Below are 25,603 nucleotides of genomic sequence, written 5' to 3'. Positions count from 1 at the left end.
CATACAAAATGGATTCATTGGGTGATGCAATGCATAACAACAATCTCCTTTAGTGTCAAATTCAACGACGAACCTCTACCCTACTTTTATCTTACTAGAGGATTAAGATAAGGAGATCCTCTTTCTCCGTACCTATTTATTCTGGTGTCAAATTTCCTATCTACACTTATTACATGGGCAACATTAGAGGCATAACATTAAACGGGTGGTGTCCTACCCTATCTCATCTTTTTTTCGTAGATGACGCTATATTTTTCGTAGATGGAAACTCCTAGAATGCCAAAAATTAGCCAATATTCTACACCAATATTGCCTAGCTACAAGACAAGAGGTAAACTGAAACAAATCTGGAATTTTCTTTAGCAAAGCTTGTCCTAATAGCCTTCAAGTGAATCTGGCTAGAGAACTCCGAGTCCCTGTGTTAGCGAAGACTGGCAAATACCTTGGTATACCGTCAGACTGGGGGAAATCTAAAAGAGAGATGTTCGCATATGGATTCTGGGAAGGGTAAACTCCAAGCTGGAAGGGTGGAAAGAACAGCTAATCTCTAAAGGCGGTAAGGAAATTTGATTAAAACAGTCGTACAAGCACTCCCGCAATATGCTATGTCAATCTTTAAAATTCCTCTGTCTCTATGCAAGTCTATAGAATAGAAAATTGCTAGATTCTGGTGGCAACCTCATAGCAGCAAATCTGGTATACACTAGAAGAAATGGGACACCCTTAAGAATAGAAAGGACCACAGGGACTGGGTTTCCAAAATCTCATTGTGTTCAACAAGGCTTTACTGGGTAAGCAAGCTTGGCGTATAATACAACAACCACTTTCCTTATGGAGTAAACTCTTTAAAGGACTATACTTTCATGCTAACGAATTCTGGCATGCTGACAAAGGGTCTAGACTAGGGGTGAGCAGTTCCCGGTTCCTTACAGGTTCTACTTAGAACCTGGAACCTACCCTCGGGTACAAATTCCTCATTTTTTGGAACCTGGAACCTAAACCAAGAACCTAGAATCTACCCTGTCACAAGTTCTGGGGTCGGTTCCAAGTTCCAACAGGTTCCAACAGGTTCTCTTTTTTTTCATTTTTATTTGAAAAAAATGGAAATGAATGCAGCAATAATAAACAAACTTGTCATTCATCAAAGAGAATATAACACAAACCCAATCTATAATACTCATAAGCGTTTAATATTCTAGAATGTGAACTATTTTTCTTTTGCAAAGTCCAACAGTTCACTTTACAAAGTTCAGCCTTACCTCAACAACAACCCTGCACCAAAATAAAGCCATATCCCTCATTGTTTTACAGCTTCCAATAACTTCAGCAACTTTAGTAACAAAGCTTTCAGGTGGAGCTGCATGAGTATCTCTCGGCAAAGTTGCAAAAGTGGTTTATGAACCAGAACTGATCTTTCTTCTGAGAAACTTTCCCTCTGCAAATATCTTGCAGATATTACAACAGAAGTGATAGATCATCATAGGATAATTTTAAAAAAGAATTGATAAAGTTTTTATAATGGATGAGTATTATTTCATGGACTAGTAAATTTGATAATCTGATTATTTATTTACCTGCATCAAATAGCAAACTAACCAAAGAATAGAGCTTCACTTCATCTGGAAACTCGGATATGTTATCTTCTTTTTCACAAAGCACAAGCGACCTCACAACAGAGAGATTTAGTCCTGCCCTTTCATGATCCATGAATCTTGATAGATGGCAATTCAAGAGGATGATGGCTGATCAAATTTTTCCCATAGATTAGCAAGTTTGAGAAAATACTGCTCCTCGTCTTAGAAAATCATCTTCATACCTGGCTCAACAATAGCAAACAACATTTTAGAAGCAAAATTAAGGTTCCAAGCAAAAGGTTCAACGTATATAGCCAGCCAAAGATGCCATGTTGCCACAAAAGAGAATAAAAAGAGACAACCTAAGACTAAGGAAAATACTTGGGAATCTCATTTGAGAACTTTTATTTTAAAACAGCCTTCAGATGCAATAGATAACCTTAGCAGATCGAGTACTTGCATGACTAAAGTTACAACTCTGTGATAACGGTGGTCTTGTACCAAAACGAACCCCCTAATAAATAAAAAAACAGATTGATGTTTAGTATTAACATACCTAGCACAGTTCCTGGATCCAACAAAGACAAACGGCAAACAGGTTCTTCACAAGAAAAAATAGCCTTCTAGAGTACACCTGCATTGAGAGTGTAAACATGCTTGATAGACTCCATAAAGCCTTGACGATGTCCTCATATCGGAACTCTAGCAAATCAGATATGTTTTGAAGAGCTTCTTCAAGGCCTGAACTGGACCATAGAGTAGTACATTCATCTAAAAGAGCAGATGCGGCAGAGAAATCTCTATAATTAAGAAGAATCCATGGTTTGTATAGCATGGCTGAGGCCCCAAGAACTCCAACTGCTCTGTAAACTTCTCCATGGCAAGTACATACAGATTGCCTAAATGATGTGAAAACAACAGCACATCAAATTCGAGCCCAAAGAAACTCTAGTCATCACTATTTTTACGTTCTTGGTAACTATAAACATACCTTCTTTTTCAGATAATATTTGACTGGAAACATTCTTCTCTAGAGCTTGCTTCCATATTGAGGCTCCATGCTTTAGCTCTTGAGCATAAGCAGAGATCATTTTGGACCATGTGGAAACATAATTAGATTGTGCCACAGCTGGTCCTAATTTTAAAATTTTCAGTACCAAGGCTACGTGTCTCAAGAGTTCAACCAATGACTTTGAATCTCTCTTATCTGTAGACAAGCAAGGTACTGCTACTGTTAAGTTCAAGAGCCAAACAACTGCCCAATTGGACGTCAACTTTTCATATCAGAACCAACTTAAGATATATCGATTTTTGACTCTAAAATTAAGCGGATTGTTCAGACAGACAAATAAATAAAACAAAAAAGGGAGAAGTTTATCCATTTATAACCACTACATTTGCAGAACAATTGCATCAGTAGCCTTGGTCCACAAATCTCATACCAGGGACTCTATCTTGGATTACTCACAAGGCAAATAACTACAGTGAAAGTAAAGCAAATGAGAGTTCAGTAAGTTGCGGAACCTAAGGAAAGTTTTCGTAGTGCGACGGTGACGAAGACACGAGTCTCATGGCACCAACGGCGGCACGGACGGCGCGGCGAAGACGGCGGCGGTCGCAGCTCAACCCACGGCCAAGGGAGCAAGAGCTCGGTTCTGGCGGAGGCAGTGGCGGTTTGGAGCAATGGCCGCTCGAACGACCGAGCGAGAGGCGGCAACAGGTGGTGACGGTGGTTTAGGGACAACGGCGGTGGCTCACGGTGGCAAGGGGCGGCGCGGACGGTGCAATAGCTCATCGAGCTCAACGACGAGACGGCTTGTCGAACAAGTGGTGGGTGGTGGTGGTTCGGTGGCCAAGAGGTGGTGGTGAGTACTGAGTAGGGCGTGGGGCAGCGGTGTGGTGGTGGGTGAAGCAACAGCCAGCAAAAGGAAGGAAGAAGAGAAAGAAGAAGAAGAGGAGAAGAAGGGGGGGTTCAGCCAAGAGAGGGGGAAAGTGAAAAGAAAGAGAGAGAAGAAAAGAAAAAAATTTGGGGGAGGGGACAGGAAGTGACGTGAGGAGGAAAAATGGGTGAAAAGAAGGGGAAGGGGGAGAAGAATCGGCAGAAGGAGGGGGGGGGAGAATCACGTGGAGGGAAGAGAGGAGAAAGAGGAGAGAAGAGAGAGAGAGAGAGAGAAATCTAGGTTTTTTTTTTTTTTTAAACTCTGACCGGTTCCGATTCCGTTGGTTCCGGTTCCTACGGGAACTGGGAATCGCCGGTTCCGAGAAAAAGGGAACCAGGAATTGGAACCGGTACTTTTAGAACCGGGAACCGCAGCGGAACCTGCGGATCGGTTCTCCGGTTCCCGGTTCTACCCGATAAACACGCTCACCCCTAGTCTAGACCCTCCTGGGGATGACAAAGTTTATTGCTAGGCCAAGACTCTATATTACACAATCTCCAGTGGTCAGTAGGCGACGGACAATAGTTTAAAATTAGAGAGGATAAATGGCTTTCTAGCGGAATCATTGGCAGGCCAGCACCTAGAGGCGGATTTTATAATCCCAGACCATAATGCATGGAATGAATCTCTACTTCAACATAGCTTCGATGACCGGACTGTAGATGAAATTCTCTCAGTACAAATTCGACCTCCCTACACTACTTACCATATTATTTGGAAGGGGCAACTCAATGGTACGTATACAGTAAAGAGCGGCTATAATTTTATAAGAGCATAAACCAACAGTGGCATACATAGCACTACCTCCTCATCATACCAAACACCTCGAAAGCTATGGAACAAAATTTGGACCATGCAGGGCGCCCCCAAACTTCACATCTTCATGTGGTCTCTTTGCCACAATGCTTTGCCTACAAAGGAGAATCTTTCCACAGACATATTATCACAAACCCAATTTGCCAACTATGTACAGAACAAAGTACCAGAAACTATAGAACATATATTCCTATAATGTGCTTGGACACAAACTATATGGTCTCATCCATAGGTCCATTTGATGTCCCAATTTCATGGTGGTGCAAGAATTGACGCTTGCCTAGTAGCATTACTCGAGAATAGGTATGTCATACCTAATATGGAGACTGTGGCTTCTATTTTGTGGTAGATTTGGAAGAGCATAAACAACTTTGTTTTCCGCTAGCAACGACCGAATCCCGAACAGATTGTATAGTCAGCTCTTACAAATGCCAGATCCACCTAGCTCTACAACAGGGCGTCGTTGAAATAGGGTTGCAACCATCGATCTCGCTCAGATGTGGCGTCCATTAGAGCCTGGAATTATCAAAATCAATATAGATGGAGCTTACCCAACATCCCACAACGAAAGCGCAGTAGCTTGTGTGTGCCGTGACTTTGTTGGCCACCTACTCTATGGTTTTACTAGTAGCATTACCACTTTTTCGGCACTGGAAACAGAAGCATAGGCCTTCAATCTTACCCTTAAGTTTCTGCTACAGAAAGGGAAGACTCAAGATCACATCCTACTGGAATCCGACTGCTCAGTGCTTGTGGATGCAGTACGAAATCCTAATTTGATTCCTTGGCAACATAGAGCTCTGTTTGCTAAAATGGTGTATCTACCCTGTTTCCCTCATTTTCAGATCCAGCATTGTCAACGGGCAGCAAATTTCATTGCCGACTGGGCTACCAAAGCCCATGGGCTTTCCTTACTTCCTCAAATTGGGCTGTCTCTCCTCCTCCTCATCTCTTGGATCTTTTATCTTTTGTATTCTGAAGCTTTGTACAATGGTTGTTCATATGTGCATTAATATATAATACCGTTGTTTCGACCAAAAAAAAAATCTTCTTTTACATATTTTACTTTTAATCAAGATTTCATCTTCTCATGCTTAGTCACGAAGCATTCTGATGGCCATTCCGCCTTTTTCATTTTTCACTTCAATGAAGTCGACTTAGGAATAAGTTGCAAGATAACATCATACATCGACCAAAAATTCCAGAATTACAAGTGCCATTATCCCTTTAGGTCACCATTCTGCCCTTTGCGATCTCCGTTGTTTAGGATGTCTTTTCTTTAATTTCTTCAATGCATCCAAGCAATAAATAACAAGAACTCTGACCTCGTGAGAATAAACATGCTAATGAATTCTTGTTTAAAATTCCGTTTGTTTTGTGAAAAATGAACGATTTAAAATATAATTTCTCAAAAAGATCATTTCTGTCGCCTACAAAAATAAATGAACGAAATATATCTGTCGCCTATAAATAATTTTTATTAACTAATTATTTCAAGTAACACAAAAAATCATATTATTTATTTTTCACGAAATAAATTGATACTTAATTTAGTCACACCAAAGGGCATCTTGCATTTCCTTAAAGGACTTTTCAATTATAGTTTATCAAACAGTTTTGCATTTCCTCACAATTCTTTGGACTAAAGGCCTTTGCATTTGGCTAAAGGCTTTTTCCAAACCAAATGAGGAAGTGGGTTAAGAGCATAAAATTTGATTCGGCGAATCGCCCTTCACTTCCTGCAAGATTTTATCTGCAAGATGAAGGCACTGTTCGGAGTACAACTCCATGTACGACTAAAATCTTGGGGTTATCAGCTTCAAGAAAAGAACCGAGGAAATTGATCTAACTAGAAAAGCCGCATGATAACGCCAAAAAAAAAAAAAATCATGTTACATATTTCTTAAGTAGGAGGTTACTTCCACATTATTCTATTTCTTTAAAAAAGAATGTTTTGGTTGGAACTTAATTTGTATATCATCTAAGGATGTATTTTATCAATCAACAATAATATGAAAACATTTCAATTGCTCATCCTAAACTTGATCTATAATTAATACGTAGATTTTAAAGGATGAAATGAATTATTGGAAACACGGAAGTCATTGCAAAATATTTTTGAAGGACTATCAACAAACAAAATAAAAGGGAAAAAACACTGATAAATGGTACATTTTAATATTGACTACGAATGAATAGAAATTAAAGTACACTTCCATGTCGAAATGAAAAGACTTTTTCTTTAATTAGATTTCAAAATAACAAAAATAAAGAAAAAAATTGGGAAAAAAATTGAAATTAAAGTACACATAGGATTATAACAAAAAATAAAATAAATGAAATATAGGAATTGGGAAAAAAAAATGACAAAAACGGAAATAAACTTTATTAGGGGTGCCAGAGTTGGGACTCAAATCCTCCACCCGGCACTTAAACGGCATATACAGGCACCACTATGCTGCTAATCAGTTTGTAAATGCCGCTAATCAACAATTTGACTCTTGAGATTCCATGGGGACGCTCGCGGGTTGCTCTCTTGACATCCTGCATTAGAGTACCAGAAGAAGCAAGAAGGCCAGCATCCAACATATGTTCATCATCGAATTGCTTCATTTTATAGTGCATTGCATCAACGAAAACATCAAGGGAACTAGGTTGAGATCACAGACAAAGGACCGATCGTTACCATAAGAAAAGAATACAGAAGCCAAGCCGTTCCTCTCCTTTTAAGGAAAAGGATATAAAAGCCAATCCACCGTCATAATATAAACAGAACCATGGAATAATGCTCGTACATACAGCAAAATACCCAGTTTCCTATAGTAAAATATAGATACATATACTACTATCGTCATTATCTGTGTATTCAGGTCGCTTCGGAAGATCGCATCACCAATGCTGGAAGGGGCTATCTATCTCCTCAAGCTCTCCACAATGTAGTCCGCATACAGGTTCCTTCAGGTTAGATTCAGAGAAAATTATAAGAACAAGATTTTGGGGTGGATATGCATTAGAAGTTGCATAAAATACATCATAAGAAACATTAGCAAGGATTAGCATGCACAATTTACGCTATGTGAGCACAACAACCTACAAAACTTACAAAAGCAACCCCTCCAGAAAATTGGTTATCCAGATAAAGGAAGTATCTACTTAAGTTTTTGAACATGAATTTGTGGAATTTCCGCAAAACTATCCACATATATCATCAACATATTAACATGGATACTTACTTCATGTAATCTAACTCAAAAGATCATACTAGATTCTGCAAATGAATCTACTTTTAGTTATTGACTCTAAAAGAAGACGTACTCATCACTTTCTTTTCAATTCAATCTGTTGACTTCATATACCCCTTTCAAAACGAGAGAGAGAGAGAGAGAGAGAAGCAATACGCTTTACACTGCACACGGCAGAGAGAGAGACGCAATACGCTTTACACTGCACACGGCAGGTGACTCCTTAAAAATATGTCTGAGAAGATTTACTTACATGGAGTGCTGAATTGCTTCAAAGGCATCAGAGGCAGGCAGGAAATCATTAACTGCAACTTCCTTGTTCTCATTTTTCTTGTCTACTTAGTGTTAAAGAATACCCTTCACTACACAAGTATACAACAAAAAAGAAAGGATTTCTGACATCAAATACCTAAAATTACTATCTGGAAATTGCTAAGTGCATTGTAAGCTGGTTAAAAAGTTGCAAAAGGATACAATCTTCAAAGAAACGACGAATTTCAGCCAAACGATGGGGTGGGAGATCCTTAATATCATTGTAATGTCGATATTCAGGATCATCAGCGCAAACAGCAATTATCTTGTCATCTTTCTCACCCTGCATTCCAAGAATCATCAGGTTACTTTAAATTTTTTGCTTAATAAGAATCAAAAACAGCCCAGCCTAGAGATATTTACCTGATCAATCATAGGCATGAGCCCAATAGCTTTAGCCCTAAGAAAGCATCCAGGAAGAACAGGTTCCTGTAGGATAAAGCCATGTTAAATCATATTCCAAGATGCTAATATTCTATCAAAGTTTAGCGCAAGACATACAGTTGCAAAAGTGCAGAAGGATTAAAATCAAGCCAAGTAAATCGACAGAGTTCACTTTTTAAATTGGACTTAATAATAAAGGGTCAACTCAACCAAACTTGGTTTGTGGAGTTAGAACTTGTCTCATATAAGTACTCAATACAACAAAAAGTACAAAATATGCTCGAGCATACCTCAACCTGAATTTGAGAATTAAAAAATTATGAAACCTCACTTTGGGCTCAAACTGGACTTGAACTTGGCTTTAAATACATAAATATTAAGGCACAAATACATTTGCATGTACATAATATAGATAAATGCAAATATGAATAATCTACTATCTTGAGTCAAGTATTACAGTCAATAGTAGGGTAAATTCAGCTTCACTACTTACAAGCTCTTGTAGCCTAATTTATATACCAAACACATAAGGATGGACTCTCCATTGCCTATCTGTATTAAAGATTATTCAATGCTACTGATTACATCAATTGTAAGATTTTGTATGTCCTTCCAATCATGCGTGACATTTGACTCGAAACTCCTACCATGATGAACTTTGTGGTGAACTCTGCATCAAAATTTTACCTGCATGATGATCAAGACATCCAGAGGGTCATTATCCTCACAGAGAGTTCGAGGGATGAAACCATAGTTGTGGGGGTACACAACTGAAGAATATAGGACACGGTCGACCTGCATGATTTACACCAATAAGCAACTATCATGAATTCTATGGCTTAGCTAAAAGTTTCACTTGCCATGATCAATTACCTTGATCAGTCCAGTTTTCTTGTCAAGTTCATACTTGACCTTGCTCCCTTTACTAATTTCAATCACCTGTACAAGTCATTTTCCAGTATAAAACATGGTGAAAAGAAAAACATGATACAAATTTACTTCTTAAAATGCCGTCAGCATTCAACAACTAGGAAACTGGTAAAAGGAAACACCAGAAGTCTACACTCTTGTTGATAAAGAAAAGGTACTCAAAGAATATCAATAAAAAGTAGCATGCACTCCATGCTAAACTAGAGATAAACAAGCTTGTATCTGGCCAAGTCAGCAAGTAAAACACTTGGAAAAATGTTGGGCCAAAAACAAAAATTGGAAAATGATCCTGAGTTATCATCAACACAAATAAAAGATCTTGAAAGAGCACAACTGGAAATAAAAAAGATGGAAAAACAAAGACGGGGAAATAGTCAAAGAACATATTTGATAGAAAGGATGGTCAACTCAGCTAATTCACATTCCAACAGTGCTGTTATTTTAATGTAAACTATGCAACCACAGTACACCTACACGTACAAATTCAATCAGTAATCGGCCTCTAGCAAAGCAATATCATGTACTTACACAGTTGAAAACCGTTGGAGCTCCAGGTCCTGTAATGAAAGGAAATCACATATCAAAGACCATGACATTGTAAAGGAGAGGCAAAACACCCAAACCTTTTAACATTTGAAGTAAATTAGTGATATAGCATACCTATCTCGAGGTCATGCCAAGGGTGCGCAGCAACAGACCTCCTAGTCATTGATGAGAGAATCCTTTCATTAAGAGGTGGATGGGACGAATGACTGTTTTCATAAACTTTCTGTGGGGTCTCAATAGGAGGAGCCATTTCTGCAACATTGGGTAAAAAAAAGTACATTAATGGCTTTTTGAATGGAACTTGGTTGCAAAAGGGAGAAAAAGACAATGAGCACACAAGCATATGGACACAGTTTAGAGACATATTCAACTTCTTACTAAGTCATTCAATCTATGGATATAACATACAGGTTTCTTGAAACATCCATTTAGCCTTAATGCCATTAACAAATTAACGTGCAGGATAACAGCTAACACACTTGCACATGAGAAAAAGAAAGGATGTTCACTTAAAAGGTGAATGTTGAAGTTGTCTAAAAGATTGAAACAATTTTCAGTTCCAAGCGAAAAAGGTGCTTAGTCAATTACCAACAAAAGATATGTTGCATTGTGGCAGTGCCATTAACAATAACTAAGTATCTATGCAAGTACAGAAGGAAGCAAGTAACAGAGAACAAGAAATCCCCATCCAACAAAGACGACCACTGAAATGACCAGTTGCTCAATCAACCAAATCCTTGACTTGCTTATATTTCAGTAATAGCTATCATCACCTCACAAATTTTGGAAAGGGCATGATGATGCTAGAGGACCAATCTACAGGAACGTGAGATACCAAATCCAAAACAGTTGCCCAGGTAGAAACGTATGCCAAGTATCCACAAACATCACAAAGTGGAGGGACAAGTAACCCTCCCGGGCATCAAATGCAAAGAAGAGTAAAATGAAGGTTATCGCTAACTCAAAATAGCTCATTTGAAGCATATCAGCAACCTCATCATATCTCAAACTGCTTTTGTAGTTTGCACTCGCCTCCGAAGGAAACGAACGACAAGAAATTCTACTGAAAAGTCTCTCTCTTTTAGAACAACCAGAGCTTCAAATGTACAGACATACTAACGACCACCCCCTTCTGTACATTTTCAACAGTTGGTGCGTCCATCAACCAAAGCTTCAGGTCAAACAAACACAGATCTATCAATTTTGCTCATGCAAAGGAGACAGAACAAACAAATTCCTGTAACAAAATCGTTCAGGGCCCACTACCACCGCACAAAAGCAGAGAAAGCAAATCGCATCGAAAGCGCAAGCTCGACGACCCAGATCTCCAAAAACGCACGCAAGTCAGCACGACCCAACAACGCAAAACAAACCGACCCATTCGACGCAATCGCATGCGCTACGAGCTTCCTACGACCCATCAGGAGACACGTTTAGACACCGAACAACCGAGCGAACTCCAACGAGACCGCAGCAGCTAGAGCAAGCGAGACCATACTGAAACGAATGCTAAGAAACACGGCGATCTGAAACCGACGGAAGCGAAGCCGAGAAAGGCACCTGTGTCAGTCAACTCCATCAAGCAAACCTCACTCCGATGCGCAGAAACGCGCAGATCTCGGGCGAAGCGGAGAAGGAAGAGGGGCGAGCGAGCACAACCCTAGAAGCTCGGACCTTGGTTGCAGAGCAAAAGCTAAGAGAGACTCTGCGTGGTGTTCCCGCTCTCTCTCTCCTCTTCCGGCCATTTTAAAGGAGTCGGGAGGAATGGGAAAACGAAAAGAAAAAAAAAAGGGAAAAATAATAAAGGGTGAAAAGGGTAAAAAAAAAAAAAACAGAGAGAGAGAGAAGAAGAAGAAGAAGAAGATAAAATTCTTGCGTATAAGAAATGAAAGGAGGGGAAAAGGAAAAGGGGAAAATGCGTATCTTCTGAGATGCGAATATTGAATTGGTGGCTCCAGCTGAGCAAAGGGCGCCGGTACGCGTTGGACTTCTGTTAGGTTGGATGGGAAGAGTGTCTGCGTCAGCCCGTTCCATTTTGACAAGACTCCCTTCCACTAAATCTGAGTCAACCGTTTATCAATTGTTATTGATGTTGGGCTAGGGTAAATATATCAAAATTCATCATTACGTCCATCCCTCAATCCATATTTAATGTATTGAGTTTTATACGAATCATATATACTCAGTAAATAGAGTTAGAATGGTATAGTTCAAAATAATATAAATATTATATGAATTCTCAACTTACTTAAATCCAATCTATCTTTATGACTTTTTTTTTTTTCCATTTTTTTCGTCCATGCTTAATCTCATGCTCACTCACTCTATGCTTTCACCTCATTTTGTCCATCAATTTTCCTATAAATAATCTACTCAAACATAAATTGGGTATTGGTCACTAGATTTTTATTATATGGAATTAATCAATTTGGATGTGACCATTTTTTACCCAACTTGACTCGCTTGTCTAAAAGATCTAAGTGAAGGTGTGAACTGGTATTTTCTAATGCAACCTCGCAACCTTTGACTTGCTCGCTAAATAAGTGCATATGTTTAGTAAATGTGTTTTGTACTTTTAGCCTCTCGTGGAATAACCATGGATCATGCTTACTTACATTGAAATCAATGAGTTGTGAGAGGTATTGAGTAACGACGTTTCTACTATTTTAATTTTGAGTGCTTAATTGGGGGTCTTAGGTAACTCCTAGAATATATTAGCACTTTGTTGATCCCTTCGTATCAATTTTGCTCAGGAAAAAAAAAGGTCAAATATGTAATCATTCAATCACAAGAAATATTGATTCTTTTGGGAGGTTGGTCTTGTGACAATAGTTTTACTCTTTGGAGATATTGTCTGCTTCTCATGATTTTGTCCTAGGTGAACACTTCCCCGAGAAATTATACATCATGGCAGTGCTCTTACCTAAGCATGCTTAAACTTGGAGTTCTCATAATAAACGTTATCTTGTGTATTACATTAAAAAAAAAACACCTAATATGGATTAATTACCGTCTTCCGTACATATCAAGAACGCTCTTCTCATGTTCAATGCGCAATTTAGTTTATTCTTACCCCCAATCCTATTCTAAAATCTCATTAAGAGTCACTTTTTGTTCGAGCCCTCTAGTCCTATCAAACACTCCCCGCCCTTATTAAGTCAAATTACTATCGGTCAATTTGTGCTAGCATCGGATAATCTATTGTATCCAACCTCACATAAAATGGTATACCATGTGGAACTTGAGAGATTATCTTATCTCCTATCAACATATCACCAATCTTATATTATAGCCTTATCATTTCGCAACAAAATTCATGTTTTTATGATTTGAACATCTTGTCTTTGCTTGCCATATATTTGATTTTAGTCCATGTGACTTCGATAAGTCAATTTGAATGAGTGTAGATTATTTATATTTGAACCGCAATTTGTTTTGTATTATTATTATTTTTTTTTTGTAAAAATGAGTCTATTAAAGAATTTATTATGGTTTTTGTCATTATTGTTGAGTATACATCTCCTTGTATGGAAGGGATCTGAAGTTAACTATGTTGATTATACTGGGTTGGGTAACTTTATTCCCGAGATATTCTACTTTTATGATATTAGAAAAAAGAGATACTAAATTCCATGGCACGGAGTTTTCTATTTTGTATGTTGTGTGGGAAAGTGGGGCCTACCAGGGACAGGCACCGACTTCCTAACGGTCGTGCGGTGAGAGTGCGTTGGAACGTTATCCCGGCGTAACTGGGGACGGTGAGGAGTCTCGGTTACGGATTCCCTCTTTTGGGGACTACCGAATATACTGAAAAATACCAAGCTTGCACGAGTCTGCCACCGGTCCACCAGGCGAATCACGAAAGGTAAAAAGACTGCGTGACGTGCACATTCATTTCTCTATGTTGTACCGAGAAGATGAGCATTTACCTCCTCGGGTTCCTTCGCACTTTTTGCGACGGGAAAGCCTACCTCTAGGGTGGGGGTAAACCCCGATTCCATGAAACACTCTCGTAAGATTCGTGGACCACATAACAAGAAGTCCAAACCCGAATGAGTAATCCGAATTTGGAATTAAGGGGTTTAGCATTCGTCGGCGATTTGAATATCATGGATTTTTTTCGAGGAGGGTACTTTGAGCTTTTGTGGGCACTGGGCAAATGTACTTTAGTCCCAGATCCAAAATTGCAAATTGAGAGTTTTGGAAGTTGGTGATGCTAAGTGTTGAGTGATACGTGAGCACATTTTTCTCTAATTTTTGTCACATTTGGTAAGACCATACCTAGTCAATATGTTACCCTCATTGAAGTACTCCTATTTACTTTTGAAAAGTGGTATTGGGTTGTTATCTATTGGCTTTCGAGCGATAGACTTAATATCACTATTGTACTTATAAAAAATAGGTAATTCATGTTAGAAATGATACAAAAAGCAGTTATTTTGAAATTTCTTGTTACTGAGAGACTACATTGCCCAATCTTATTCCTTGTTAGCCATTGAGATTTAGTCATCATCTCAATTCATAAATATATCGCTAGTAGTGAAATAGTAAATTTGCAAAGATTGCAAGATTTATTTATCAATGAACTACTCTTAAACAAATTTTATCAAGGGATGCGTCCAAATCAAATGGGATTGATATAAAAGCAATCATTCTTATATGGGTCCCACGTACGAACACTCATAAATATATTTTAGCATCTCATTAAGATTATACGGTATGGTGGGAGGGGGTCTATGCAAATGCCCATAACCATGATAAAATAGCTGGAGCTCGTCACGGCATAAATGCTCTTAATTTCATCCACCTAAAAAGAAAAAAGAATTATATAAAAAGAAAAAGGATAAGAAGAAAGAGATCGGATTAGATGCGTGTGGAATATGCGTAAAAGCCGGCTGGCGGGTTCCATCTGATGTGGATGGACGGAGAGCACGGCACACTTTTCACTACAGAAACTAATTACGTATTGAATAATTTATCAATTTTTTAACATCTCATGTACCATGCATATTATATAAAATGTTAACAATTTAAGAACTGTAAATTTAATGAAGGGTATGGTTGTCATGTCTATTTTGAGTGATACTAGCTTTCTCTTCAAATCTTCCAAATAACAAGTATTTTTAATACTCAAATCTGTACGAATATAATTACAATCGGCTTTAATGCCACTATTTATATGTTTTTGAATATTTTTAGGTATTCGAAATAGAGTGAAATTTCAAAATTTAAAACAATTAAAGTAAAAAAAATTAATGATGAATAATAAAAGTCACTTTGGCATAACTCCTATTGTCTTTTGTTAAAGTAGGCATTATCTACATCCATATTATGTTGCTTCAGTTTACATAAATAGTTAGATCACATGAGTCTCACCTTATATAACTGTTCATGTAAGCTTTTTTTTTTTTTTTTACTGAACTGTTCATGTAAGCTTGATTGACAAAATTCTAGGGCAACTCATAGTTTGTCATCATTGAGTGCCGCTTGATTCTGGTTGTCGGAAGTTTCCAATACTAGCTAGTTAACTCATGAATAGGCAAAATTTATTTGTTGCCATATGATAGAAAATATTAAGAAAAAACTGATTTATCAAATAATAGATCATTTGTTTAATTTCAAGCAATTTGACATTACAAAATCCTGTCACTTTTCCTAATTAATGTGTCTTAATTTGTTGTGCAGTATGTATCATATGCTAGTTTATCACGGTCTAATATTCTAGACAAAGTGAGATATAAAGCAAGTCATGTTGAGTAGCATATTTTGTATATGAATTTCGACTTTAATAGACTAGATCGATTATACCCTTGACATTCATGTAAATCTATATTTTCTAAAGTTCACATTGTAGAATCCTATGTTGATCCACATGTTTTCATAATTTTTATAACAGACTTTAAGGATGTGTTTGTTCGCCCCACCAAGAATTAAGAAAAGATAAAATAATTAGATGAGATAAAAAAAAATTCGAGGAATATCTGATATCCTGTCTTTTATTTGGTAAAACACTAGATATCATAGCAAATATTGTCCTAAAAAATATTTTAAAAAAATAAAAAGATCAAGTTAATTACCAAGAAAGTCTGCACAAAAATTGAGAAGGGGTGAAATTGAAATTTTAGGCAACCATGCAACGATAATCACTTGAGTCATGCAACCACCAGACCGGACCACCAGGTGATGGTTGGGAGCGACACCAAGGATGGCAGCTCATAGGGCATTAGGACTTCTTCATCTTTTTAATTTTTTATTTGAAGTTTTTATTTTTGTCCAGGTGGTAATCACTAATCTCATCCCTAGGTCCGAATAAGTTATATGGGATTATATCGGGGGCTTAATTATCCCGACTTGAAGGAGTCTCTAAATGCTAAATACGACTATTTTTATCCTACTTTATATTCTATCCGGGCGACTAAACATTCGCTTGAAGCTTGATGAGAAAAGAGGGTGACATTTAAGATTGGGAACCAAGGGGATAAGCATACGCTATTAAGAAGAAGCAAAATAAAAAACAAAGAGAAAAGAAACATTCACTTTTGGTCCACCCGTCTCGGATAAGCAACGATGTGGAGGAGGGGGGGATCGAGGAGGAATGGTCATCCATGACATTTGGTGATGAAACATGTACTTTGACTTGGCCAACGACCAGTCTCCTGGACATTCCCAAGCCGTCTTCAACGGTTGTTCCCAAAGAAACGAGCACCAAACGAACTTCAACTTTTCTTCTCCTTCGATTTGTAAACTAGTGTCAGTCGTATTAAAATTGGTCTTTTTCTCCATGACTTAGTGATTTCGTTTCTTGGACACCGTTGATACAGTGTCTTATATTTGTGCAAAAATTATGCTTTCTCGCTCAAGCCTTGCATATAGCAATTTTCAGTGAGCATTAATTTAAATAAATAGGTCATACTCAATACCAACATTTTTCAAACGTCTATTCCACACTTTCTTTCTTTATTTCTTTATCTTTGAGTGGGGAAGTTCCATTGGTTGGACATGAGCGACGAAGTTGACAAACCAATACGAGGTCAAGGACTGCAACTTTCATATGTTGGAAGATTCTCGTTGGACAAAGGAAAATTCAAGGAGTGTGGTAAGACCTGTTCAATTGTTTGACTTTATGATTGTCGAGAATTGAATTGGCCTTCCTCCTAAGTAGTTATTAATACATTTAGGCGCAATGCATATTATTCGTTAGATCATGGGGTCCCATGTGAGGTCCTATGGAATTCATGTGATCCAATGGTCCATAATTGGTCCATATGCACAGAGCACACTCGTTCCTCATGCAAGCTATGCAGCTATGATTTTCCCCGCCTCTCGTGCTTTGACTAGTGAGTTGGTTGGAACAAGACATCTCTTCAGTCGGGAAGCATCAAGTCTAAAAGCAGGACAGCCGATTAATTGGTAGGATCCCATTATTTCTTAAATTCCTTTTAAAAAGCATTTTTGGTTCTCTTCTGTTGTTCCTTCCATCGCATTCTATATGCACGTAGATTTCCTAGCGGACGGTGCCTCCCTTCTGGAAAACATTTCATGAAAAAAAAAACTATTTTAGAAGATAATTATTTCTTTTTAGATTAGAGAATTTATTTATCTAATTTTAAATATATATTTTCTTTTACCGTAAATAATATTCTGCTGAACAATTATTTTGAGAAAATTAAATGCGTGAAAGTCCCAAAAACTATTTGAGAAGAAAAAATTCATTTAAACAAACATACGCTAATTGTTACTTTTGCTTCGACACACAGCTCGGTAAACTCCATTAAGACTTTGGTAAAACTACACAGGTGGAAAGTGCATTATATCGGAAGCACGCTTTCATTAGGACTGAGTTTGCCCGTCTTTGACTCGCTCCGAGCATAAAATACATGTTTTCGTATTTTGGGAACAATTGAACTGGAGAAACAACATCAAGCTCTGGGCTCAACCACATCATTTAAATTCGCCAGCATCTTCCATGCTAACTGCGCTGCAGAGATTAACAACGGCTAAGTTTGGACTGAAGCGATGCGAAAGTCCATTTGGACAATGGGTTAGTAAATACGCAACCGTTTGATGACTAGAGGCCACACATCGAGTCGCACGAGCAATTTTTTATGGGAAAATTATCCAATCAATCATAAATTTATTGTACAAATGCTAATTTAGTTATAACCTTTTTGATTTTTTCATCAATTTAATCTTATATCTTTGCACAAAATGCCAATATAATCTTTCTAGTCAATTTTTATTGGAAATTGCTAACTTAGCAATGTGGTACGACTGTCGCATTAGCAAATTCTGCCTTTTCGGTGGAAATTCATGCAAAGATTTGTGACTATATTTGTGTAATTGAAAAGTTTGTAATTAAATTGATATTGTATAACAAGTTTAGAATTGATTTGATTATTTCAAGGATTTAGTGATAATCCCCTTCAAACATGCTTAATTCGAGCCTAAAACACGGGATTGACCCACCACAAAACGGGTGGAAGAAAAACTACGACAAAACAGAATGGGTGGCTTATAAGGTAGTCAAAATAACCCATAAAATATAATTATATAAGGTAGCCCCACCACAATAATCTCAACTGCAGCAGACTGGAGCCCCGAAATTCAGCTTCCTTACTAGACCGTGCTACCGCATGTTTTCTTCTCGGCATTCCTTGAAGTACAATTGTTATCGGTGGTCGAACACCGAGTGAGTAGACAGCCTGCGAATCAGCATCGTTAAATCCATACAATTTCAATGGATAACGGAAGAGAATAAAGAGATACTGCAGGTCAATGTCCTCCCTATGTCACGCAGGACTGTCTTCAGAAGCTGACGGAGAGAGTTAGCAAGGTTCTGCAGGAACTGAGATGCATCCTATAGAAAGCATTTGTGACAGGGCATGTGGTTTACGCACCATTGATGTGCTTACCGGCTTAAAGATTTGTCGTTTTTGCACGTTGGAGGAGATCGTATGTACGCATACTTGCCTCCGAAAAGCACATGGTTCTCTGTCTGCTTAGCCAGCAAAAGATCCATGGATAATGTCTTGAGTACACGCATTCGACCAGAAAATATTGAGCACACGGATCACTGTCATGGTGTATGTCGGTTAAAATGAGCATATTAACTGACGAGGGCTGTTCGGTCCTGAAAGTATAGACCAAGTAGAAAATGCCATGCACTCTATCATTTGTATAAGACTTGAATTACTTTATGAAAATATCTTTACCTCGTCCAATTGTTGCTAAAAGCCCACACATACAGGCACTTTTACATCATTATCTCTAGACCAACTACTAAAATCAAACAGTAGTATTGCGACCTTGTCCAGTTGGTATTGGGCGTTGGTCCTATGCACCCGCTCCTCAAATCACGCACCTCAATGTCCGACACCAAAGCTATGGCCAACTTCACCTCACATTCACCACCCATTCCCTTCTTTCAACCGAAATAATTATGATTACCAGAGTATTAAAATGACTCGCTCCTTGATTTATGGGACAAATCGATCCATGACATGCGTCTCAAAAAAAAAAATGGCACAAGCGTTCCCATAGAGCAGCTACAAAAGATGCAAGTGCTCAAACCGCGTGTCATCCTTTTGGGTCTAATTGGACCTAATCAAGCCTAACTGGGCTTAGTCCCCACAGAAACGGGCTTTACTATAATTCTTTTTAACGGCATTAGATGAGAGTTTCCGATTAGCTCAAACTTTGTTGAATCGTTCCGTAAGCCCACCCTAGACTGATTGCGCTTCGTTGAATTTACGATTATGCTTGAGTGCATGAAAATGCAAAGAAATGCAATACTTAAAAAAAAAAAAAAAAAAAAACAGCTACGAATTGAACCTCGCGAATTTCAATCGCGAATTTCAATCGCGATTTTCAAATGATAGCTAGGAGACCCATAGGTGACAGTGTAGGAGTCAAACACTTTGGAGGGGCTGCATATTTTTTGATCGCCACAAAAATCTTCACATATTTCTTTAAATGTGCTGATGTATTCATTCATGGTGTGAGTACATTTCTCATGCATATTGAGGTTGTGGAGGAGATAGTCCTCGCGGTCTTGAGATTATTTGATGGACATAGTTAATCAAAATAGTCCACACGTTAGCGGTAGTCTTAAGCCTGACATCCATGCGAAGAATACCTTCAGCTAAGGCTCCGGTGATCCATCCTTGTAGTAGACAACAAGATCGCTTCAATGTGATAGAATCTGGATTTGTCGTGGAGGTTGCACTTGCCATTCCAAATAGCTTAAGACGAAAAAACAGATTCCTTTTCTATAGCTTTGATACCATAAAGTCAAGTGAGAGCGCTCTCCTACATGTATATAACACGAAGCTGCAGTCAATATCAAAGAAAAGATCTGAAATTTACAAATAAAAGGTGTAACAATCATAACAACTTAACCAAAATAGAGCTGATCAATGAACTGTGATTGCCTCAAATCAGGCCTGATATTCTTGCCCAAGACTCTCATGATCAGTTTTGAATTTTCTTGTAAAGTTGATCAGGCCTAAGCGGGGCCTGCTGATGCGGGAGCATCCAATGTAGCTCCATCAACCAACTTAGAATCATCGATGCTTATCCAAGCCAAGAAAGAAATTGGGCATTATGTGCTTCGATGGATTATTTTGAATGAATAATGTTAATTACTTATTGGTACTTTATGGTATATCGATAACTATCAATGGGAGGCCATTTTAAACATCTTGCATGACCAATTGATGAAGTTTCAGGAGGATAATTTTCTGGTCAAGGGAGGAGCACGAATTTTGGAAGCTAGAGGTTCAAGAATGCAGTTCAAGAATACGGAATGCCAAAAGTTCAAGAATGCAAAGTTTCCATACTAATAAATGCATTTCTTAAGTACCTAGGTTATTAAAATCTGTGTTTTTATATTTCCTAAGTCTAAAATCCTCCTATAAACAGGGGAAAACTATTTAATGTATGGGGATACGAATTTGATGAATGAAAATTGTAAGAATTCCTCTACTTGAGCGAATTCCTTCGGAGAGTGGATAACTCATTTCGGTTTCTTTATCCTTAGGGTGTAGATCACTTCTTGGTGGTGAATCAAGAAGTCCTTTATCCTTGGTTGGTGGAATCTTTAGGTCTTGGTGGTGAGCTTCTTTTATTCCGGAGTCCTTTATCCTTGGCTATTGGAAACTTTAGACCTTAGTGGCGAACTTTGTAGATCTCGATTCTTATCCTCGGTTGGTGGTGTGGCCTTTATACCTTCGAAGGAGATTGTTCTATCTTTTCTTATTCCTTTTCGTTTCTTCCCTGTATATACTACTCCATACACTTAATAGGAAAAATCCCATCTGAAAAAATTTCCATTCTGAAATCACTCACCCCATCACGCATCACTTGCAGGATGTGTCAAGGCCTCAAAATGGAATGCTTGCCCTAGCTTGCCACTTTGCATCATGGGAGGTGCCCTCTCTAGTCTTTTGGTTAACAATCCTGTGGCGAGGAAAAGTGTCATCATCCTTACTTAGGGGCATCGTGTGTGGCCAAAAGCAAATGAGACAAATGGTTCATCAACTTACACTCAATATTAATGTGATTTTTTAACTTTTGATTTGTTCAATAAGGTCCATAAACTTTAACTCTATATGCAATATGATCCATAAGCATTAATTTGTTCAAAATGATTCATAAACTTCTAGTTCATATTCAATTTAGTCCCTAGATTAGATAATCCAAAAACTAGATTGAATCCGAAGATATAATAATCTTGAAAACAAATTGAACATTTACCATAAATTTAGGGACCCTTGATTGATCATTATAGTCCCTTTAATTCGTCAAAATTTTGAACAATTTGGAAATCTTTTGGCTAAAATTACAACAAAATAGCAAATGCTTAGTAGTCATATTTGACTTGAGACTAAGTTCCCAAGAGAGCGGCACATGCACTAAACTGCATCTAAGCTATTGCAAAAGCTATTGCAAATGGTGATGCTTGTCCAATTTCAGTTTAGTGAGAGAGAGAGAGAGAGAGAGAGAGAGAGAGAGATCATGTTTAATTTGGTGTTGGAAATAAAAATCGTGGGCTCAGGCGCATGAGAAGAAACAATATCGTGAACCTTGGCTCAGGCGCATGAGAAGAAACAATATCGTGAACCTTGGATGTGCCATTTGCAACGGCGTGAGGATCACCTTACCACGGCCGATCATCGTTGCGTCCACTCTTGACCACATAGTTGCCAGATCTGCTTTCCACTAACCCTCGCCAAAAATTCCCGCCACCAGCCCCTCCAATCTCGGCTGGCACCCGCGCTGTCGGTCGCATGGCCACAGCTGTTCCACGTGGTCACCGAGCCTGAGCTTGGCCGGTACGCTTGAGCCTCAATTAACATATATGAGTTTTGAGCTTGACCTAGGTCGAAGATGTAGGGCTTGGGCCTAGCGTTGCCAAGCCCGAGATACAAGGGTTGCGCTCGATCCAAACCTTGCCCTCAGCTCGGGCTTTGTTGCGGCAGCGTATCCTCCTCTTCATGGCGATGCAATGCCGGATAAAGAGGTTGGAGAGGCTGGCTCGCACCCGGGGGGGAACGCTGACTAGGAAGGCAGAGGGCTTAAAGAATTGGATAAAAAAAAAAGTTGATAAAACTTGGGAGAAACAGATGGGCTTCCAAGACAAAAAAAAAAAGGAAACAATTTTCCTAGACGGTCCTCTTTAAAAAGGGTGCGGCTTAGCTGACCCTTACTCCATCAAATGACGGAGTGACGGTCAGACCACAAATCTTGGATGGAAACCGGTTGACTTTTTCAACCGGTTTCCATCTTCTACCCAATTTTTCCTTTTGTTTTATTTTTTATTACAACCTTAAATTGATAGATAAAATCGTAAGGAGGCCCAACCAATCAATTTTCATATATATATGATGAAAGAAAAAAAAATAGATGCTGAAATAAAAATAATTACAAGTAAAAAATATTATCATCTATTAAAAAAATCATTAATGTCATTATGACCATTTTTAGTTCAGCATTTGTAATAAGGTTTGAGACTCTAAGATCCCTTGGTTAAATGCAAATGTATTTGGTTCATTTTTTTTTTGCTTAACTTTGGAGAAATACAATTGCATCTTCAAGTGACTTCAAGGGCATTTAGCCCAAAGCAGGTTTAAAGGTCCTTTAAGAAGTTGCATTTTTAGAATGCAAGTCTTAGCCCTCGATTATTGTTCACCTTCTTCGAAGACAGCCGCATGGAAAAGCTGGTCGAAGGTTGACGACCGCTAGCCAAGGGGTCATGCGTGCTGATGGGATTGTTGCTTAGGGGTTGCCTGACCCTAGCAACCACCGTTGGACCTCAAGTGATGCTTGGGTCACACAACTTGTCGGCCTAAATCGTGCGACCCAGGCGCTGGACCTTAGGCGACACATGGGTTGTGTGACCTAAGCAGCAATCACCTGAATCACGTGACTCAGGCAACGCCTAGCAACAATCGCTTGGGTTGAGCACTATCTTAAAAATCAATGAACTTCCTTGTACCTTCATCTTGGCAAATTGTATACATTAATTCAATTGATAGATGCTATGACATAAATTTCCAAATAATTCTACATAATTATTAAAAAATATTTGGAAACACCATACCGTGCGATCCAAATTCATAGGAGAGTTAATGTGCATCAAGTGATCAGGGTTGTTTTCTTCTATAAAAAAAAAGTTCAGGTGCATTAGTTTAGCAAACTACTATCAAGCCAATAATAAATATATGAAAAAATTACGTAATGTTAACTAGAATTATTAATAAAAAAGTTCTTAAGCTTTAAAGTATAAGGTTAATTCAAACAATAATAACAATGTTTCTTCCTCACGACCATGGCCTTGTCGCACCTTTGACCACTGATGCCTCATGGCGGCCTCTGGAGGCAGATTCGACGAATATCTTAATGCGCCGGATGGCGATCTTAAGGGTTTCTTCGATCATGTTCGCGAAGCACACTTGGAACCATCTCGGCTCACTGCAGTGGCACACTGACCTTGGCGAGATGTTCAGCTTGACGTCGTACACGATCTTCTCCAACAACTCCATTTCTGCTTTGATCGTGTTCAAACTTATCAAGTGTCTCATGTCGACCTGGGAGAATAGCCCCGCTTTGCTCTTGAGGTAGCTTATGCCCGCGTTCTAAAGGCATAAGAAAACATTAAAACTAAAAATAAAAAATAAAAAATTAGGTAAAAGATGGAAACCTGTAGAAAAAGTCAACCCCGGTTTCCATTTTAAATGTGTGGTCTTTAGCTGACCGTCACTCCGTCATTTATATAGTGATGGTCAGAGTCTGTTTGGCAACGTGCCAAACAGTACCTGATTTTGATTTTTTGTTCCTAGAATCAGTTTGGGATGAGAATCGCGTTTAATAAATTTTTGTTCCTGGGAACAGATTGGGAAGAGAATTGAGAATAAAAAAATATATATATATGATTCTCTGTCCAAGAATCAAAACAGTAAAAGTCTCCTTCTTCCCTTCCGACATTGTGCAATTGACATCCACCACCATTCGCCGCCGCTGGTCTGGCAAGCTCGCCAGAGGCTGGCTAGGCTAGGGCGAGGTCCGGCGAGGCAGGCCTGGCCACCGGCGGGGTTGGGCGAGCCTCGCCGGTGGCCGGGCCTGCCTCGTCGGCAGCTGGGCGAGGCTTGCCCAGCCTTGCCAAGGCTCGACCTCGCTAGATCGGCGAGGTCGAGCCTCGTCGGTGGCCAGGCGGGCCTCACCTAGCCCGACGAGGCTCGCCCAGCCCCACCGGTGGCCAGGCCGGCCTCGCCGAGGCTGGGTGAGCCTCGCCTAGTTGCTAGCGAGGCTCGGTCGACGAGGGTCGGTGATGCTTTGGTGAGCGTCGCCGGCCCTTGTCTGGCCGGTCGCCGATCGAGCGACCGGCCAAATGAAGAAGAAGAAGAATAGGAGAAAAGGGAAAAAAAGAAAAAAAAATGAAAAAAGAAAAGGAAAAAAGTAAAAAAGTATTTAAAAAATAAAAGAAATTAATTTGGAACATAATCAATTAGCATGGTATCAAACGCAATTCTATTCCAGAATAAAAAAATTTGGATAGTTACCAAATGTGTTTTTTTACTCAAACACGGTATCAAATGCAATTCTATTCCAAAATAAAAAATAATCATTTCTAGTAAAAATCAACTCCCGAGAATAGAATAAAAAATAATCATTTCTAGTCAGAATCAGCTTCCGGGAATAGAATCGTTACCAAACATGCTCTAAGCTTTTCTCCTTTAAAAAAGATATTGCCAATCTAGCTAAAATGTATTTTTAAGGGGGAATTATTATTAAGTGTGGTATATATTAAACTAAATTCAGATATTTGGAAATGGTGGACCCCGTGTGGGTTCTGGATACATATGGCGAGATTAGCACTTTGAATTCTCTTGTAAAGTTGATCGGAACTAAGCGAAGATCGTAGAACGAATCAGGCTTCAAAGTGGAAGGCTTGCCGCCTGCCAATTTAGTGGAAGGCTTGCCGCCTGCCAATTTGAGTTTTGGGCCTATCGGCCAGGCACATGATCGCACCTATTGGGAAGGCTGCTGCGAATTGGGAAACGAGTAAATATAGATGAAACAGTAAACTTGTAGGCCTGTAATCTGTAATGATAATACGATAATCGCTAAAAGCCACATAGGATGTTAAGGCATTATCATAAATCGTAGAAATAATGAACTAAACTGGTAAAAAGGGATGACAATATTATCAAAACTCAAGTGGGAAAGAAATGTTTAGAGCGCACAAAGTCGATTGATTGTGCATAGACATATGGTGAGATGTTGCACATGTGACATCTGGGTCATTACTCGACAAAATCATGAGCCTTGAGTACTTAACAGTTAATGCCGTGCCACCAAA

The 25,603-nt window shown here is 38.8% G+C and overlaps 1 protein-coding gene across 1 annotated transcript; it reads right to left on the bottom strand.

Annotated features, from left to right (window-relative positions):
* Positions 1 to 7,242: 7,242 nt before the first annotated feature.
* On the bottom strand, positions 7,243 to 9,997 carry LOC139882144 (soluble inorganic pyrophosphatase 4). Its single transcript, XM_071866512.1, has 8 exons — positions 9,859 to 9,997; positions 9,727 to 9,755; positions 9,142 to 9,207; positions 8,956 to 9,063; positions 8,248 to 8,313; positions 8,047 to 8,167; positions 7,826 to 7,907; positions 7,243 to 7,285 (listed from the first exon to the last, which is right to left on the bottom strand). The coding sequence occupies exons 1-8, from the start codon at positions 9,992 to 9,994 to the stop codon at positions 7,243 to 7,245; spliced, it is 651 nt and encodes a 216-aa protein (XP_071722613.1). The 5' UTR covers positions 9,995 to 9,997.
* Between the last annotated feature and the right edge of the window lie 15,606 nt (positions 9,998 to 25,603).

Source organism: Rutidosis leptorrhynchoides, unplaced genomic scaffold, assembly GCF_046630445.1.
Source record: "Rutidosis leptorrhynchoides isolate AG116_Rl617_1_P2 unplaced genomic scaffold, CSIRO_AGI_Rlap_v1 contig236, whole genome shotgun sequence".
NCBI lineage: Eukaryota > Viridiplantae > Streptophyta > Magnoliopsida > Asterales > Asteraceae > Rutidosis > Rutidosis leptorrhynchoides.
Note: the sequence above shows the minus strand (reverse complement) of the source record. Positions and strands in the feature narration are given on the sequence as shown.

Excerpts from the sequence above, each read along its gene's own strand:
- LOC139882144 (XM_071866512.1), bottom strand. The coding sequence starts at position 9,994 with ATGGCTCCTCCTATTGAGACCCCACAGAAAGTTTATGAAAACAGTCAT. Across the intron at positions 9,756-9,858 it reads TTGGCATGACCTCGAGATAG|GACCTGGAGCTCCAACGGTT; the intron begins GTATGCTATATC and ends CTTTCATTACAG. Across the intron at positions 8,314-8,955 it reads ATGTCTTGATCATCATGCAG|GAACCTGTTCTTCCTGGATG; the intron begins GTAAAATTTTGA and ends TTTATCCTACAG.